Below are 17,687 nucleotides of genomic sequence, written 5' to 3'. Positions count from 1 at the left end.
TAATTTATTGTCAAGTTGGCTAACATACAGTGTATATATCGTGCTCTTGGCTTTGGGAGTATATTCCCATGATTCATTACTTACATACCACACCCAGTGCTCATCCCAAGTGCCCTCCTCAATGCCCATCACCTACTCTCCCCTTTCCCCCACCCCTCCATGAACCTTCAGTTTGTTCTCTGTATTTAAGAGTTTCTTATGGTTTGCCTCCCTCTCTGTTTGAAACTATTTTCCCCCTTCTATTCCCCCATGTTCTTCTGTTAAGTTTCTCAAAATCCACATATGAGTGAAAACATATGATATCTGTTTTTCTCTGACTGACTTATTTCACTTCACATAGTACCCTCCAGTTCCATCCATGTTTTTGCAAATGGCACGATTTCATTCTTTCTCATTGCCAAGTAATATCCATTGTATATATAAACCACATCTTCTTTACCCATTCATCAGTTGATGGACATTTGGGTTCTTTCCATAATTTGGTGATTGTTGATAGTATAAACGTTGGGGCACACGTGCCCCTATGAATCAGCACTCCTGTATCCCTCGGATATATGCCTAGTAGTGCAATTGCTGGGTTGTAAAGTAATTCTATTTTTAATTTTTTGAGGAACCTCCACACTGTTTTCCGGAGCAGCGGCACCAACCATGCATTCCCACAGACAGTGCAAGAGAATTCCCATTTCTGCACATCCTCACCAATGTCTGTTGTTTCCTGAGTTGTTAATTTTATCTACCCTGACCAGTGTGAGGTGGTATCTCAATGTGGTTTTGATTTGGATTTCCCTGATGATGAGCGATGTTGAACATCCTTTCATGTGCTTGTTGGCCATCTGGATGTTTTCTTTGGAAAAGTGTCTATTCATGTCTTCTGCCCATTTCTTCCCTGGATTATTTGTTTTTCGGGTGTTGAGTTTGGCCAATTCTTTCTAGAGTATGGGTACTAATCCTTTCTCTGATATGTCATGTGCAGATATCTTCTCCCATTCCGTTGGTGCCTTTTAATTTTGTGGATTGTTTCCTTTGAAGTGCAGAAGGTTTCTACCTTGATGAGGTCCCAAGGGTCCAGTTTTGCTTTTATGTCCCTTGCCTTCAGAGATGTGTTGAGAAGAAGTTGCTGTAGCCAAGGTCAAAGAGGTTGTGGCCTGTGTTCTCCTCCAGGGTTTTGATGGTTTCCTCTCTCACATTGAGGTCTTTCATCCATTTTGAGTTTATGCACGGTGTAAGAAACTGGTCCTGTTTCATTCTTCCGCATGTTGCTGTCCAGCACTCCCAGCACCATTTGCTAAAGAGCCTATCTTTTTTCCATTGGATACTCTTTTCTGCTTTGCCAAGGTTTAGTTGGCCATACATTTGTGGGTCCATTTCTGGATTCTCTATTCTATGCCATTCGCCTTTGTGTCTCTTTTTGTGCCGATAGTATACTCCCTTGATGATCGCAGCTTTGTAGTAGAGGCTAACGTCTGGGATTGTGATGCCTCCAGCTTTGGTTTTCTTTTTCAACATTACTTTGGCTATCTGGGATCTTTTGTGGTTCCATACAAATTGTAGGATTGTTTGTTCTAGCTCTGAGAAGAATGCCGGTGCAACGTTGATTGGGATTGCACTGAATGTGTAGATTGCTTTGGGTCGTTATCGACATATTTACAATATTTCTTCTTCCAGTCCATGAGCATAGAATGTTTTTCCATTTCTTTGTGTCTTCTTTAATTTCTTTGATATGTTTTCTATAGTTTTCAGGATACAAATCTCTTATAGCTTTGGTTAGGTTGGTTCCTAGGTATCTTATGGTTCTTGGTGTAATTGTAAATGAGCTCAGTTTCTTGATTTCTCTTTCTGTGGCTTCATTATTGGTACATAGAAGTGCAATCGATTTCTGTGTGTTGATTTTGTATCCTGTGACTTTGCTGAATTCATGTATCAGTTGGAGCAGCTTTTTGGTGGAGTCTTTTAGGTTTTCCATGTAGAGTATCATGCCATCTGCGAAAAGTGAAAGTTTAACTTCTTCTTTGCCAATTTGGATGTGTTTTATTTCATTTTGTTGTATGATTGCTGAGGCTAGGCCTTCCAACACTATGTTCAACAACACTGGTGAGAGTGGACGTCCCTTTTGTGTTCCTTATCTTCGGCGGGCAGGGTAGGGGGGAAGTTCTCTGTTTCTCCCCATTGAGGATATTCGCAGCAGGCTTCTCATATATGGCTTTTATGATGTTAAGGTATGTTCCTTGTATCCCAACTTTCTTGAGGGTTTCTTATTAACAAAGGATCCTGTATTCGGTCAAATGTTTTTCTGTATTTATTGACAGGATCATATGAATGATCGTATCCTTTCTTCTATTAAGGTGATGTATCATTTTGATTGATTTGCGAATATTGAACCAGCCCTGTAGCCCAGGAATGAATCCCACTTGATCATGGTGAAGAATTCTTTCATATACTGCCGAATTGGATTTGCTAGTATCTTGTTAAGAATTTGGCATCCATGTTCATCAGGAATATTGGCCTGTCACTCTCCTTTTTAGTGGGGTCTCTATCTGTGTTGGGAATCAAGGTAATGCTAGCTTCATAGAAAGAGTCCGGAAGCTTTTCTTCCATTTCTTTGTTCAACAGCTGGAAAAGAATCGGTATTAACTCTGCTTTAAATGTCTTGTAGAATTCCCCTGGGAAGACTTCTGGTCCAGGACTCCTATTTGTTGGGAGATTTTTGACAACTGATTGAATTTCTTTGCTGGTTATGGGTCTGTTCAAATTTTCTATTTCTTCCCATTTGAGTTTGGGTAATGTGTGGTTGTCTAGGTATGTGTCCATTTCTTCCAGGTTGTCCAGTTTGTTGGCATATACATTTTCGTAGTATTCTCTAATAGTTGTATTTCTGTGTGTTCATTGTGACCTCTCCTTTTTCATTCGTGATTTTATCTATTTGGATTCTCTTTTCTTTTTGAGAAAGCTGGCTAGGGGTCTATCAAGTTTATTTATTCTTTAAAAAAAAACAGGTCTTAGATTCATTGATCTGTTCTACTATTTTTTTTTTGTTTTTGTTTTTACAGGTTTTTCTTTTGGATTCTATAGTGTTTGTATCTGCTCTAATCTTTATTATTTCTTCTAATGGTTGTAGGGTTTCTTTGCTATTCTTCTTCTAGTTTCTTTAGGTGTGAGGTTCGATTTTGTATTTCGGATTGTTCTTATTTCTTGAGAAAGGCCTGGATGGCGATGTGTTTTCCTTTTAGGGCTGCCTTTGCTGCATCCCAAAGGGGTTGGACTGTCATGTTTTCATTTTCATTTGCCCGTATATATATTTTTTAATTTTGCCTGTCATCGTCTGGTTGACCCATTCTTTCTCCAGTAGGATGTTCTTCAACCTCCATGCATTTAGAGGCTTCCCAAACTTTTTCTTTTGTTTGATTTCAAGTTTCATAGTGTTGTGGTCTGAAAATACGCATGGTGTGATCTCAGTTCTTTTATATTTATGGAGGGCTGTTTTGTGACCCACTGTGTGATCTGTTTTGGAGAAGGTTCCACGTGCACTCGAGAAGAATGTGTATTCTGCTGCTGTTGGATGAAAAGTTCTGAATAGATCTGTCAAATACATCTGGTCCAGCGTATCATTCAGGGCCTTTGTTTCTTTACCGATTTTGTGCCTAGGTGATCTGTCCATTGTTGTTAGGGAGTATTTAAGTCACCTACAATTTCCATATGATTATCAATAAGATTGCTTCGGTTTGTGATTAATCAATGTATGTATTTGGGGGCTCTCAAGTTGGGGGCACCAACATTTACAATTGTTAGCTCTTCTTGATGGATAGATCCCTTAATTATGATATAATCCCCTTCGCCATCTCTTGTTAGAGTCTTTGGTTTAAAATCTCATTTGTCTGACCTAAGTATGGCTACCCCAGCTTTCTTTTGACTTCCAGTAGCATAATACATGGTACTCTATCCCCTAACCTTCAATCTAATGGTGTCCTCCTGTCTCAAATAAGTCTCTTGTAGACAGCATATAGATGGATTTTCTTTGTTTTTTAACCCATTCAGATACCCTATGTGTTTTGATAAGGGCATTTAGTCCCTTCACATTCAGAGTGATTATTTAAAGATATGGATTTCATGTCATTGTGTTGTCTGGAGCTTTCATGCTTGTGGTGATGTTTCTGGTCCTTTGTAGCCTTGACAACATTCCACTCACAGAGTCTCCTTAGGATCTCCTGCAGGGCTGGTTTAGTGGTCATGAGCTCTTGTAGTTTTTGGTTTTCTGGGAAAGCCTATCTCTCCTTCTATTCTGAATGACATCCTTGCTGGAGAAAGGATTCTTAGCTGCATCTTTTCCTATTCAGCACATGGACTTTTTCCTACCATCGCCTCCTGGCCTGCCAAGTTTCAGCGGGCAGGTCTGCCACTACCCATTATGTGTCTACCCTTGTAGGTTAAGGCCCGTTTGTCCCTTGCTGCTTTCAGAATTCTCTTTTCTCTTTGTAACTTGCCAGTTTCACTATGATATGCTGTGGAGAAGACCTATTCTTGTTGAATCTGAAGAGAGTTGTCTGTGCCTTCTGGATTTGGATGTCTGCTTCCTTCTCCAGATTAGGGAAGTTCTCACCTATAATTTGTTCAAGTAAACCATCTGCCCTTTTCTCTCTCTCTCTCTCTTACGCTGGAACTCTTATGATCCGGATATTATAACATTTCATTGAATCACTTAGTTTTCTAATACTCCCCTCATGGTCTAATATTTTCTTATCACCCCTTTTCTTGTCTTCGTCATTTTCCATACTTTCATCTTCTATGTCACTTATTCTCCCCTCTGTTTCCTCCATCTTTGCTGTCACTGCATCTAGTTTATTTTGCATCTTATTTACAGTATTTCTTAATTGCTGTGACTATTTCTTAGTTCCTTGATCCCTGCAGCAATAGATTCTCTGCTGTCTTCTATGCTTTTTTGTAAGCTCAGCTGTTAATCTTACAACTATTGTTCTAACTTCTTGAACTGATATATTGTTTATATCTGTTTTGAGCAATTCTCTAGCTCTCATTTCTTCCTGGAGTTTCTTTTGAGGAGAATTCTTCCATTTCCTCAGTGTTCGGTACTTTATGTGTTTTCCTAGTTGTCATGTGTCCTGCACCTGTGAGCACTACTATTTTAAAAAGGGGTCATATACTATCCAGGGCCTGGCCCTTCAACAGGTATCTTTGGAGTGTGTTTCATGCTCTCTGTTTTTGTGACTCTGGTTGCTTTATTTCCCTACTCATATTGATGGGTTGGCCATTCCAGCAGGTGTGCTTAGATTTGTTCATAATGTAACCTTGGAAAAGAATTTAAACACTGGGGGGGGGGTGGTGATGGAAGATGCCTTATCTCATACAAAGGGGGAAATGACAGGGGCAAAGGAAAAGCGAAGAAGACAAAAAAATTGACCAGGCAGAGAATCAGAGATACTATGCAACTTAATCCAGGCAGGGAAGAGAGAGAGAGAGAGAGAGAGAGAGAGAGAGAGAGAGAGAGAGAGAGAGAGAGAAAGGAAAATAAGAAGGAGATACAGAAGAGGTGCAGAAAGAATAGATTAAAAAATCTCCACGACCTGGCAAGTTGTCCCCATGGGCCCCTGGAGATGTTTGTGTCACTCTGTAGCCCGGATTCCTAGATTTCCACATCTTCTTGCCTCACTGCTGTGTTTGAGGGAGGTGGTCATTTCAGGTCCCCCTACTTCTCTGCTCTGTTGACACACCCCCCTCTTTAATGTAGTGTTAGACTTGATTTGTGGATGGTTTCTTCAGAAATTGGACTCCCATGCTTATGACAGAATTTTCTTTCTTATAGTATCTTTGTCTAGTTTTGGTCTCAGGTAATGCTAGCCTTATAGAATGAGGTGAGAAATATTTCTCCTCTCCATTTTGGGGGGAGACTTTGTGTAGAATAGATTACATTTCTTCCTAAAGTGTTGGATGAATTTACTAGTGTAGCCACTTGGCTCTGGAATTGATTTCTGTGGAAAGATCTTTATCTAAGACTTTAGTTTCTTTTATACATATAGAGTTAGTTAGTTTATCTGTTCTTTTTTTCATTTTATTTTATTTTTTTATTTTATTTCGTTTCACTTCATTTCATTTCACTTCATTTCATTTCACTTCATTTCATTTCATTTCATTTCATTTCATTTCATTTCATTTCATTTCATTTCAGTAATCTTTACACCCAACATGGGGCTTGAACTCACAATCCAGAGATCAAGAGTCACATGCTCTACCAACTGAGCCAGCCAGGCACTCTTCACTCTTGATTGAGCTTTGATAATTTCTGTCTTTCACGGGATTTACCCACTGCATCTGAGTTGTCAAATTAATTATATAAAGTTGATAATATTACTTTGTTATTTTTTTAGTATCTGTGAATCTCCAGTAATGTTAGTTACATTACTAATTTCTGATATATTGTTAATACTTCCCTTGTTTCTCGTCATTTTGGGATCAGTCTTGGTAGAAATTGATCCTTTTTTTCACCTCCTGAAAGCATTTGGTTTCATTGATTATTCTCTATCATTTTTCTGCTTTTTTTCATGTGATTTTTGTCTTTATTAGTTCCTTTCTTCTGTTTGGTTTGGGTTTAATTTGTTTTCGTTTTCTAGTTTCAAAAGGTGGAACCCAATGTCATAGATTTCAGACCTTTCTTCTTCCTCATCCTCTTCTTCCTCTTCTTCTTTTTCCTCTCCTTCTTCCTCCTCTCCTTCTTCCTTCTCCTCCCTCCTCCTCCTCTCCTCCTTCTTCTTCTTCTTCTTCTTCTTCTTCTTCTTCTTCTTCTTCTTCTCCCTTTCCCCCTCTGTCTCCCTCTCCCTCTCCTCCTTCTCTCCACTTCCCCTTCCTCTTTCCTCCTCCTCCTCCTCTTCTCTTCTTCTCCTTCTCCTTCCTCTTCTTCTTCATCTTCTTCTTCTTCTCCCTTTCACTCTCCATCTCCCTGTCCTCCTTCCCACCTCTTACTCCTTCCTCTTCCTCCTCTGTCATCTTCCGCCTCCTCTTTCCTCCTCTTCCTCCTCCTCCACCTCTTCTTCTGCTCCTCCTCCTTCCCCCCTCGTTCTCCTTGTTGTTGTTGTTGTTGTTGTTGTTGTTGTTGTTGTTCTTCTTCTTCTTCTTCTTCTTCTTCTTCTTCTTCTTCTCCCTTTTCCTCTCCATCTCCCTGTCCTCCTCCCCTCCTCTTCCTCCTTCCTCCTCCTCCTCTGTCTTCTTTGCCTCCTCTTTCCTCCTCCTCCTCCTCCTCCTCCTCCTCCTCCTCCTCCTCCTCTTCTGCTCCCCCTCCTTCCCCTCCTCGTTCTTCTTCTTCTTCTTCTTCTTCTTCTTCTTCTTCTTCTTCTTCTTCTTCTTCTTCTCCTTCTTCTTCTTCTCCTTCTCCTTCTCCCTCTCCCTCTCCCTCTCCTTCTCGTCCTTCCCTCCTTTTCCTCCTCCTTCCTCCTTCCTCCTCTTCTTCTTCTTCTTCTTCTTCTTCTTCTTCTTCTTCTTCTTCTTCTTCTTCTTGATACTGTAGAAATCTATTGGCAATATTTTACCAAAATTTTTCTCAATTGTGAAAAATTAAAATAAGTTCTTCAACCTATAAAGAAAAAAGAAGAAAATCTCTTTACTATAATACACCATGAAAATAGGCTATCTGATTGCCACATTGCGTCTGTGTGTGTGTGTGTGTGTGTTTAATTACACGTGTGTGTGTGTGTTTAATTACACGTGTGTGTGTGTGTGTTTAATTGCACTATGGCCACAATCCATTTCACACAATTTTTAAGACAGGTAAATAAATACCAAATTATTTCCTTTCAGGCCAGCCACAAAACTTTAAGGAATAGACCCTAGACATGTATGTACTTGACAGTGCAGGCTCCTGGTTGAGCCAGGCAGTTTTAGTATCATTTCCAGGGGTCAGCAATCTATGGCCCGTGGACTGAATGTGGCTGGGCTTGTTTGTGTATGGCCCTGAGGTAAGAAAAGTTTTAGATTTTTTAAAGGGTTGTAAACAAAGCAAAAACAAAGTACTATGTGACAAAAGTACATGGTCTACAAAGGTTAAAATATTTACAGTTTGGCCTTTTACAGAAAAAGCTTGCAGACCCTCATTTATACCAATGTTGTACAGAATTCAGACGGTGCAATTACAATTCTGAGATAATGTTCCTTTATTCTGACCCAGAATGTAGCAACATCCTACAAAGATGATCCTCTGATGTCATGGGTTAGAATTCCTTTTCTCTTTTTTCTTCATCTTCACATCATTAAACTTCATCCTTATCTCTCTCTCCATGAGTGTGGAGATTTTTCAATTTTTCATTTAGTAAGGCAGCAATTGCTTTGGCATCTCTGGCATCTATTTGCTCTCCCCAAATGTTTCTCTTTGCTTTTTCATAGGGATAACATTTAACAGTCGGATAGGCTCTGATGCCAGCTTTCTGGCATGTTTGAGCCTAAGCCTGACAGTCTATTTTTCCAGCTTTCACTTTTCCTTTCATCATCTTAGCCAAGAGCTTAAACTCTGGAGCAAAATTTTGGCAAGGTCCACACCAAGGAGCATAGAATTCAATCACCCGGTGATTTTTCCCTTGTATAACTTTTTCATCGAAAGCTGAGTCATTAGATTTGTGGATGCTTGAGGTAGAAATGCCGTACCCCAAATCTCTCTTCTAGCCATTGTAACTGTGATACTGAAAAGCTTTATTTGGTTTTGGGGGAGGGGAATCTTATCTCAGGGTATCTCTGAACATTTTCTTGGGCACAAAAAGAATGATACTGTTGGCAGTCTATACTGCCCACAGTAACTCTCCAGTTAGTGTCCGGGCCATTCTTTTTGATTCTGGCATTAGGACTTGACATGGATGACACCATGGGAGTAGAAGTCAACCATCCAGACTTCATCATGGTTTCTTTGTTTAGCTAGTTCATTGAAAGTGGTGGGTGTCAGGGAGGTCACTGAAGGTTCCTAGGATCCTCTATGAATTCCAAGATCTGTTGTTCAACAGAGTGATGTCCTTCTTATTCATGAACCTCGGATTGGTTGAATACCACTGTTGTTGGATCCGCCTGAATGTTACACGTGTTACAGGGTCCCTCGTGAACCGTACCATCTAGTGTACCAAACTAAAGCTGACCACGCAGATGCTTTGATGCTTTTTGTATCTCTGGCAATAAAGCTTGACATGGTGGACACCATGGCACAAACAAATCAACAAGCCACGGTTCCTGTCATCGGCAGGAACATTTTGAGGTCCAAGTGTGGCAACATGAGAATTACCACTTTCTTTGGCAAAGGCTAGTATATCATATAGAATCTTCTTTCCGTGATGAATTTCATATTCTTTGGTTCCTTGTCCTTTAATTTTTTTTAACGTTTATTTATTTTTGAGACAGAGAGAGACAGAGCATGAATGGGGGAGGGTCAGAGAGAGGGAGACACAGAATCCGAAACAGGCTCCAGGCTCCAAGCTGTCAGCACAGGGGCCCGATGCGGGGCTCGAACTCACAGACCGCGAGATCGTGACCTGAGCCGAAGTCGGCTCCCAACCGACTGAGCCACCCAGGCACCCCTGGTTCCTTGTCCTTTAAATACTGCTAGACATGGCTGAAATACAGAGAGATTACTACAGATGTCTGGCGCAGAGGGACAGTCAGCCTTGCCAACTTGAATATGATCACTTTTGAGTAGAGTTTTTAGTTCCCTCAACTCAGGATCATTTGGATTTTCATGTTTTCCGAAACTAAACGATAAGAGCCACTGATGATGCACCAATCGATCCGTTAGTGTATTTGCCAAAAGTAGCTCAAAATCTGGAAGACTATGCATGATTTCCAAATATATTTCTCGAGCATCCAATGAATTAAGGAACAAAACACTGCTTTTCTCTCTGTTATTTAATGTGGCACCAGAGGAAAATAGGCAGTAGTACTTGTCATAATATCCAGACTTTTACAAAGTTTGTCCTGGGTGGCACAGTCCATCCATCCTACATTAACAAGACCATCCAACATGCCCCTGAGCCTGAGTCGTGTCTATGAAGTTAAACAATCTCCTCCTTTGCAACAAAAAGTGATCAGCTGGCCAATACCAGCAGCAAAAGCAGTTTCTATGGAGTGAACACAATTTCCTGTCCATAATTCCATCACTGTGTTTCTAACGCGCTGCATGGCGAAAGTCACCAAACTTTCCTTTGATCTGTCCCCGTGATATTTCACTGTGGCCGTTCCAGACCTAAAAAGGAAGAGGCTGGGAGATCCATTGACTCCTTTCATTCAGCAAAACATTCTATCATCACCACAGTTAACAGCACCAATTTGAAGTAATCCATCTACTTCTTTAGCACAGTCTCTCCATGTGGGAGCTAATTCATGGCGGTGTGAACATCCTGGGGAGTAAAAGTTCACAAACCACAGTTCTCCAGAATGAACAGCAGCATCCAATTCTCTTCTAGTCAATGTCATGCTTTCAAGATCATCATCATAAATACCAAAATCATAACGATCATAATCCCAGCTTTCATACGGGCCACCTTCTGGATCATCTGCAAGTCCCTTTTCTCCGTATTTGTCATACTTTTCCCACAGATCTTCATCTTTGAGTACTTCATATGCTCTATTTATTTTTGAAAATCACTCTGTACGTTAGGATTATTCATTTGGTTGGTAGGTTGGTTGGTTGGTTGGTTGGTTATTTATTTATTTATTTATTTAGTGTTTATTTACTATTGGGAGAGACAGAGACGGAATGCAAGTGGCTTGGGGCAGAGAGAGTGGGAGACACAGAATCCAAAGCAGGCCCCTGGCTCCGAGCCATCAGCACAGAGCCCGACGTGGGGCTCTAACACACGACCTGTGAGATCATGACCCGAGCGAGCGGAAGTTGGACGCTCAACTGACTGAGCCACCCAGGCGCCCCGGGTTATTCGTTTTTGTTTTTTGTTTTTTATCATGATGTAACTTCAATGCCAACTTCGTGAAAGCTTGCCTTATCTCTCTACTGTTTGCGGTCCTGGATACTCCAAGTAAACTGTAAAAATCCTGATCTGTGCCCACTAAAATGGCCATATACACTATTAGGAAACAGAATGACCCTTTTCAGGTCCCGGACGTAGTCATTTTCGTTGAAGCAGACTCCCATTCTTTCTCTGATACATGTTCTGATGAAAGTGAACATTCAGATATACAGCTGGTTCCAACTGAGAGAATATGCAGGTTTGAGAACTTGTGTTCACGTTACCCCAAGAGCGAATCAAGCATCGTGAAATTTTCCCAAAATGTCAATCTGTGTAGGCTCAGTAATCTCCACTTCCTCAGATCACAAAAGATATCAAAATACTTTCAGGAATCTAACCTTCTTAACATTCTGTTTCTCCTTTCTTCCTTTAATCCTAAATGTCTAAATCTTCTCCTTACCTGCGAATGGTCTCTGGCTCATTTCTAACTCCTTGTCATGCAACCAAAACATACGTTTGTAAAGTATAGAGGTGGAGGTAACAAATATTCAGACTAAAATAAGCAACCAGAGGAAAATTGAGAACATATTGTCCAATACCACCATGGGACAAGTGGTTCTCCTAGGGGTCGTTCTCAGCATGGGTGTGGTGGACTTGATCTGCGCCACGCTTCAGGGCCAGGTAGAAACTGCCGGTAAATGCAATAGGAAGGATTTCTGGCTGCCATCAACCCAGAATAGGATGTGGGGAGAGGGGAAGGATGGGGACATCCCATGAAAGAGACTGCTGGCATATGAAGTCTCCGGCAAGACTAGGGTGAAAAGAACCTGAGTAACTGAGGCTTAAGTGAGAGAAAGGGTCGCAAGAAGGTGGGAAGCGAAGTTGGAAGAAGAGTGATGATGTAGGTGGTGAGGAAAAGATGGGGAGGTAGAACACAAAACCCATGGCAGGGGCGGAGAGGAAGGGAGGGGAGACAGGTGCACAGGCATTGGGCTCTCCCTTTCAGAAGGGCCATGCCTCTGCCACCGCCGCAGCCTCCCGCTCCAGCAGAGCCTGGGGCCCGGCCCATTCCCACCTCAGTCTAGTGGGGTCGCCTCCTACAGCTACTCCCCCGCCTTCAAATCCTGGCAGGTAGCAGACCCCGCCCCCACCCACCCAAGTCCTGCTGTGGGCGTGTGAACAAAGCACCTGCTCTCCAGCCACTGCCAGGGTGGGGCGGGGCAGGGCAGGATGCCTTGGGAAGCCGGGCGAGGAGCCACAAAGGCAGCAAGGAGCACCGCACTTCCCTCTTCTTTTTTAATGTATACATTCAGTGCTATAAGTCTTCATGTGAGTGCTACTAAAGCAGGACTCTACAAATTCTACTATGTTTTCATTTTCATTCAGTTCAGAATCCTCTCTAATTTTTTTTTTCTTTTTTCATTACTTCTTTGACCCAGGGGATATTTCGATGTGTTCTGTAGTTCACAAATAGTTGAGTATTTTCCAGAGATATTTTTGTGCTTGATTTCTGATTTGATTGCTTAGTGGTCAGGGAACACACTATTATGACTTCAGGCCTCTTGACTTCTTCCTTTTATTAAGATTTATTTGGGGCGCCTGGGTGGCTCAGTCGGTTGAGCGTCCAACTTCAGCTCAGGTCACGATCTCGTGGTCCGTGAGTTCGAGCCCCGCGTCGGGCTCTGGGCTGATGGCTCAGAGCCTGGAGCTTGCTTCCGATTCTGTGTCTCCCTCTCTCTCTGCCCCTCCCCCATTCATGCTGTGTTTCTCTCTGTCTCAAAAATAAATAAACGTTAAAAAAAAATTTAAGGTTTATTTTTGACCCAGAACATAGTCTTTTTTGGTAAGTGTTCCATAGATCCTTGAGAAGAATAGTGGCGGCCAAGTCTACTATGCCCTGGCTGATGTTGAGCCTATTGAAATATCAGACTATAATTGTGAATTTGCCTATTTCTCTTTTCAGTTCTATCAATTTTTGCTTCATGTACTTTGAAGCTATTAACAGATACATGAACATTTAAGATTGCTCTTAATTGACCCTTTTATGATTATACAATGACCTGTTGTTTATTGCTGGTAATAATTTTTTTTGCTTGAAACTGTTTTGTCTGCTATTCATATAGCCACTCTAGCTCAGCCTTCTTTGGTCAAGTGTTAGTGTGGTATATCATATTTCTGTCTTTCGAACAAATTTCTGTCTTGTCATTTAAAGTGCATTTTGTATAGGTGGCATATAGTTGAGTCTTCCTTTTTTATCCATTCTGACAGTCTGCGTTTTAGTTGAGGCTTTTAGACCGTTTTCATTTACTGTGATTTTTTTTTCAATATATGAAATTTATTGTCAAATTGGTTTCCATACAACACCCAGTGCTCATCCCAAAAGGTGCCCTCCTCAATACCCATCACCCACCCTCCCCTCCCTCCCACCCCCCATCAACCCTCAGTTTGTTCTCAGTTTTTAAGAGTCTCTTATGCTTTGGCTCTCTCCCACTCTAACCTCTTTTTTTCTTTTTTCTTTCCCCTCCCCCATGGGTTTCTGTTAAGTTTCTCAGGATCCACATAAGACTGAAAACATATGGTATCTGTCTTTCTCTGTATGGCTTATTTCACTTAGCATCACACTCTCCAGTTCCATCCACGTTGCTACAAAGGGCCATTTACTGTGATTTTTGAGATAGTTGATTTGAATATGTCATCATGCTGTTTGATTTGCATTTGTCCTATCTGCTCCTTGTTCCCGTTCTGTTCTTTTTCTGCTTTCTTTTAATCGAGTAATTTTTATGATTCAGTTTTATCCATTTATTTATTTATTCATGTATTCATTTATTCATTTATTTATCTAGGCTTCCTAGCTAGAACTTTTCAGTTTTGCTGCTTTAGTGGTTGGTTTAGGGTTTATAGTCTATGGCTTCAGCATCACAGTCTCCCTTCCAGTAATGTTGTACCACATCATATAGAGTTTAGGCAAATCACAAGAGTTGACTTCCATTTCTTCTTTCCTAGATATATCCTTCCTGGGTCAGTGGGATTATAGTTTTCATGAGGTTTAGGAAGATTTGGGCCATTTTTTTTTCCTGTCCCTTTCCCTGCCTCTTTGGGCAATTGTATATTTCCCAGTTGAAGTTTTCTCCCAGGTTTCCTATGTTAAACTTCAGTCTTTTGTTTTGTGAGGTCTAATATGTGTTTATTCCTACCCATCGTATTGTTCATGGCTAACATAATTTACATCTCTGTAAGTGCTATTTGGTTTTTAAAACAATAGCTTCCATGCCTCTAGTTATCTTTTCATGCTTTGTTTGGAGATATAGTTAAGTTACTTACAAACAGTTGGATCCTTTAGTCTTGCTCTTACGAATTATTGGATGAATCCAGAGTGGTGATCAGCCTAAGGCAAATTATGAGTTTTTCTATCTTAGCTAATGTGAATAGATACCGTCCCTCGTGCTGTGGGAGCACCAGGCAGTGTTTCCTCTACTCTTTTCAGATTTTTTTCCCTTGATGACTTCCTTCCATGTATGCACTGGTTGTTACTCTGCTGAATAGCCAAAGGGGACCCTGTGCAGATGCCCAGGGTTCTTTCTGTGTCCTGCTTTCTCCTCTCTTGGATGCTGACCTGTCGTCTCTATCTGCCTTGACTTCACCAGACTCTCAGTTTTGCCACCTTGACTCAAGGAGTCTGGTGAAATCTACTTAAATAATTTATGTCTCCTGTGTTGTAGCCTGAAAATTCTCTCAAGGCAGTGAGCTTGGGCATACGTGTTAGGCTAACGTGTTTTGTTTTCAGGGATCATTGTCCTTCATTGTCTGAAGTTCTGTGTCTTGAAAATCATGTTAAAATTGTATTTTGTCTGTTTTGTTTTTGCTTGCTTCAGGTAGGAAGATCAATCAGTACGTGTTACCCCATCTTGGCCAGAAGCAGATTACAGTGGAACTTCGGCACATGCTCTAGACTGTCGAGTGTGCTTGTCTTCCTCCTTTGCTTAATCGTCTCCTGCTCATCCTTCATTCCTCAGTATATTTATCTCTTCCTCAGGGACATCTATCTTCCTTGGGCCCAATCTAGATCAAGTTATGATCACAGAACTCTGTCTTCTAATAGGAACTATCTGAATTTAGAATTACCATTTGAGTTGTCTTTCTCCTTCACTAGACTTTAAGCTAATCGAGAGCCAGGGGTCTTCTCTATTGTGTCTGTAGAGCTGAGTATAACATCTTCCATTGAAGGTATATATTTATTCAATCTGTGAATGAGTGAATTGAAGATGCACAGGCCTGTATATGCAAAAAGTACTCATCTATTTTATTTCTGTTTCTTCTCTGATGCAGATTATGCTGGCTTCTTGAAAATCCGAGATATACGTGTTTCTTATGAGAAATTAAGGAAACTTAACAAAAATCACTGTAAACTTCTTACGGGAAAAATGACAGAAATGGACAAAGTGGTTAGTGCACTACAAAACGAGCTACGAGAAGCCAAAGACATGATATCACGGTTAGAACATCAAAAAGTGGAATGGGAACGTGAATTCTGCAGTTTGAGGTACAGCATCTTGGCTTTAAGGAAACATTTCAGCTGCTTCCTTTTATACTACAGATGTGTAGGGGCAGTTTTCTAATTGCTGACTTACCTTATGGGATTTTCCTGGAAAGAATACTTGTTTAGTGTTGTGAGGTGTGCGATTCTTGGCAATAACACAGGAAGTTCTTCACAGTGAATACTTGTAATACTTTAATGTATATTCCAAATCACAATTTTAATGGCCCTATAAAAGTCCACCATAGTCCAAGAAATATCATTATTTAAGAGATTGAATTCTGCTTGTTTTTCATCTCTCTGTATTTTAATTAATGCTGTCAGGAATGTCTTTTATATAATCTGTTTCTACATGTCTGGTTACTTGCTTGGAGTCAATTCAATATAATGTAATCTGGTTAAAGTATAAAAATTTTTAAAAAGGTCTTTGATCCATATTTTTAAGTTGTTCTCAGAAAGTTTATATTACTCTCTGTACCTACCAACAGAGTATAAAATGGTCATTTTTCTCAAGACAGTAAAATTCGCCCAAATTGATTCCGTTTGCTTCTTAACATGCAGGGGTTAAAAGGTAAAGTGGGGGTGCCTAGGTGGCTCAGCTGGTTAAGCTTCTGGCTTCGGCTCAGGTGATGATCTCGTGAGTTTGAGCCTTGCTTTGGGTGGGCTCGAGCCCTGCTTTGGGTGAGCACGAGCCCCGCTTCGGGTGAGCTCCTCTTCTCTCACTCTGTCTCTCCCTCTCTGTCTGCCCCTCGTGGGATTCTGTCTCTCTTTCCCTCTCCCCGCCCTCACTCACTTGCATCATCTCTCTCTCAATAAAAAATTTAAACAAAGTAAAATGGGGGCGCCTGGGTGGCTCAGTCAGTCAGGCTTCCGACTTTGGCTCAGGTCATGATCTCAGGGTTCGTGAGTTCGAGCCCCACATCGAGCTGTGTGTTGTCAGTGCAGAGCCCACTTCGGATTTTCTGCCTCCCTCTCTCTCTCTCTGCCCCCCCTTTGTTTGCATGGGCTCTCCCTTTCTCTCTCAAAAATGAATAAACATTTAAAAAAAGTAATACGGAAAGTGGTTACTGAGAAGTTTTTTCAACATCTCTGTCATAGGTAGATAAAATTAATTCAAAAGTGTATGCTGAAAGGTCATATTACTCTTTATTGTTTACTTAATTAATACGGATCCTGTGTTGTTCTAGAAGGGATGTTTAAGTGATTCATAAAGTAGGTAATCATCAACAAGGTAAGTTGCAAGTGTTGTGGAAGAAGAAACAAAAAGCATAGGCAACAGATATTAGACTCGTCAGCGTAGTCTTAGATGACAGTAATCTGCACGTGTATGTTGTGTAAACAACATCCACAGATGCTCTCTTTCACTGCGCATCATTTTTGGAGGTACCTGTAAGGTTTCGTCAAGTGGAAATTTTATTTCCAGTGAATTGATAAACTTGCTTATAAACAGCAACTTCTCTTTTTAATGAGAAACTGAATTATCTGTCCTATGGAGGAATAATTATACCTGTGGGAAAGGGGGTAAGTTTCAACTCTAACTTTCCTGAATAATTTCAAACTTCCTTTCCTACAACATCTACCAGAGTTATTACTGACTAAAACTAACGAAGTTGCATAATGCTTTCTCCTGGCTTCTTTTCAACTGTATATATGGTTTGGAAGAGATTGAAGTGACAAATTAAAAACATGAGCCCTACAAGGAAAACAATTGGAAAACATAGATATTTTTCATTTGGATAATAAGCCAACTTATGTGGAACCAGATCATAAAATGAACTTTTTATGTCTAACAAAACAAATTTTAAAAGAAGCACATGTAATTGCAGATGTACCTTAAAACAAGAAGAAGAAGAAGAAAGAAGAAATGCTGATATTTTATATGAAAATATTAGGGAAAAGTTAAGAAGAAAAGAAGACGAATATAAGAAAGAAGTTGAAACAAAACAACAAGTTGAACTCGCTCTTAGAATGCTAAACACGGAATTGAAGGCCACAAAAAATCAGGTAAATCAGTTTTTGATAAAAACTGTATTTCCATCCATATTACATAGTGTAATATTATACATATATATTTTATAGTATCCCTTTGACTCAATATATATTATTTAGGTTTAAAATAAATTAAAACATGGGATTATGTTCTTTTGAACATTTTTTTAAAGTTCTCTTCAGCTTTTGACCTTCTTTTTTTAACGGTATGAGACCAGAATCATAATGAA

The 17,687-nt window shown here is 40.4% G+C and overlaps 1 protein-coding gene and 1 pseudogene across 1 annotated transcript in view; one reads left to right on the top strand and one right to left on the bottom strand.

Annotated features, from left to right (window-relative positions):
• The window catches only part of LOC109260803 (ankyrin repeat domain-containing protein 26-like), a 135,766-nt gene that overhangs the window by 80,021 nt on the left and 38,058 nt on the right, over positions 1 to 17,687 (top strand). The window contains 2 exon segments of the mRNA XM_053901553.1: positions 15,261 to 15,474; positions 17,295 to 17,472. Of these exon segments, the coding sequence (XP_053757528.1) occupies positions 15,261 to 15,474; positions 17,295 to 17,472 (392 nt within the window).
• On the bottom strand, positions 8,247 to 11,119 carry LOC128778246 (dnaJ homolog subfamily C member 10-like; annotated as a pseudogene).

The sequence above is a fragment of the Panthera pardus genome, unplaced genomic scaffold (assembly GCF_024362965.1).
Source record: "Panthera pardus isolate Hobbes unplaced genomic scaffold, ASM2436296v1 HiC_scaffold_1, whole genome shotgun sequence".
Lineage (NCBI taxonomy): Eukaryota > Metazoa > Chordata > Mammalia > Carnivora > Felidae > Panthera > Panthera pardus.
The sequence above is the reverse complement of the archived record's forward strand: the minus strand, read 5'-3'. Positions and strand labels throughout refer to the sequence as shown.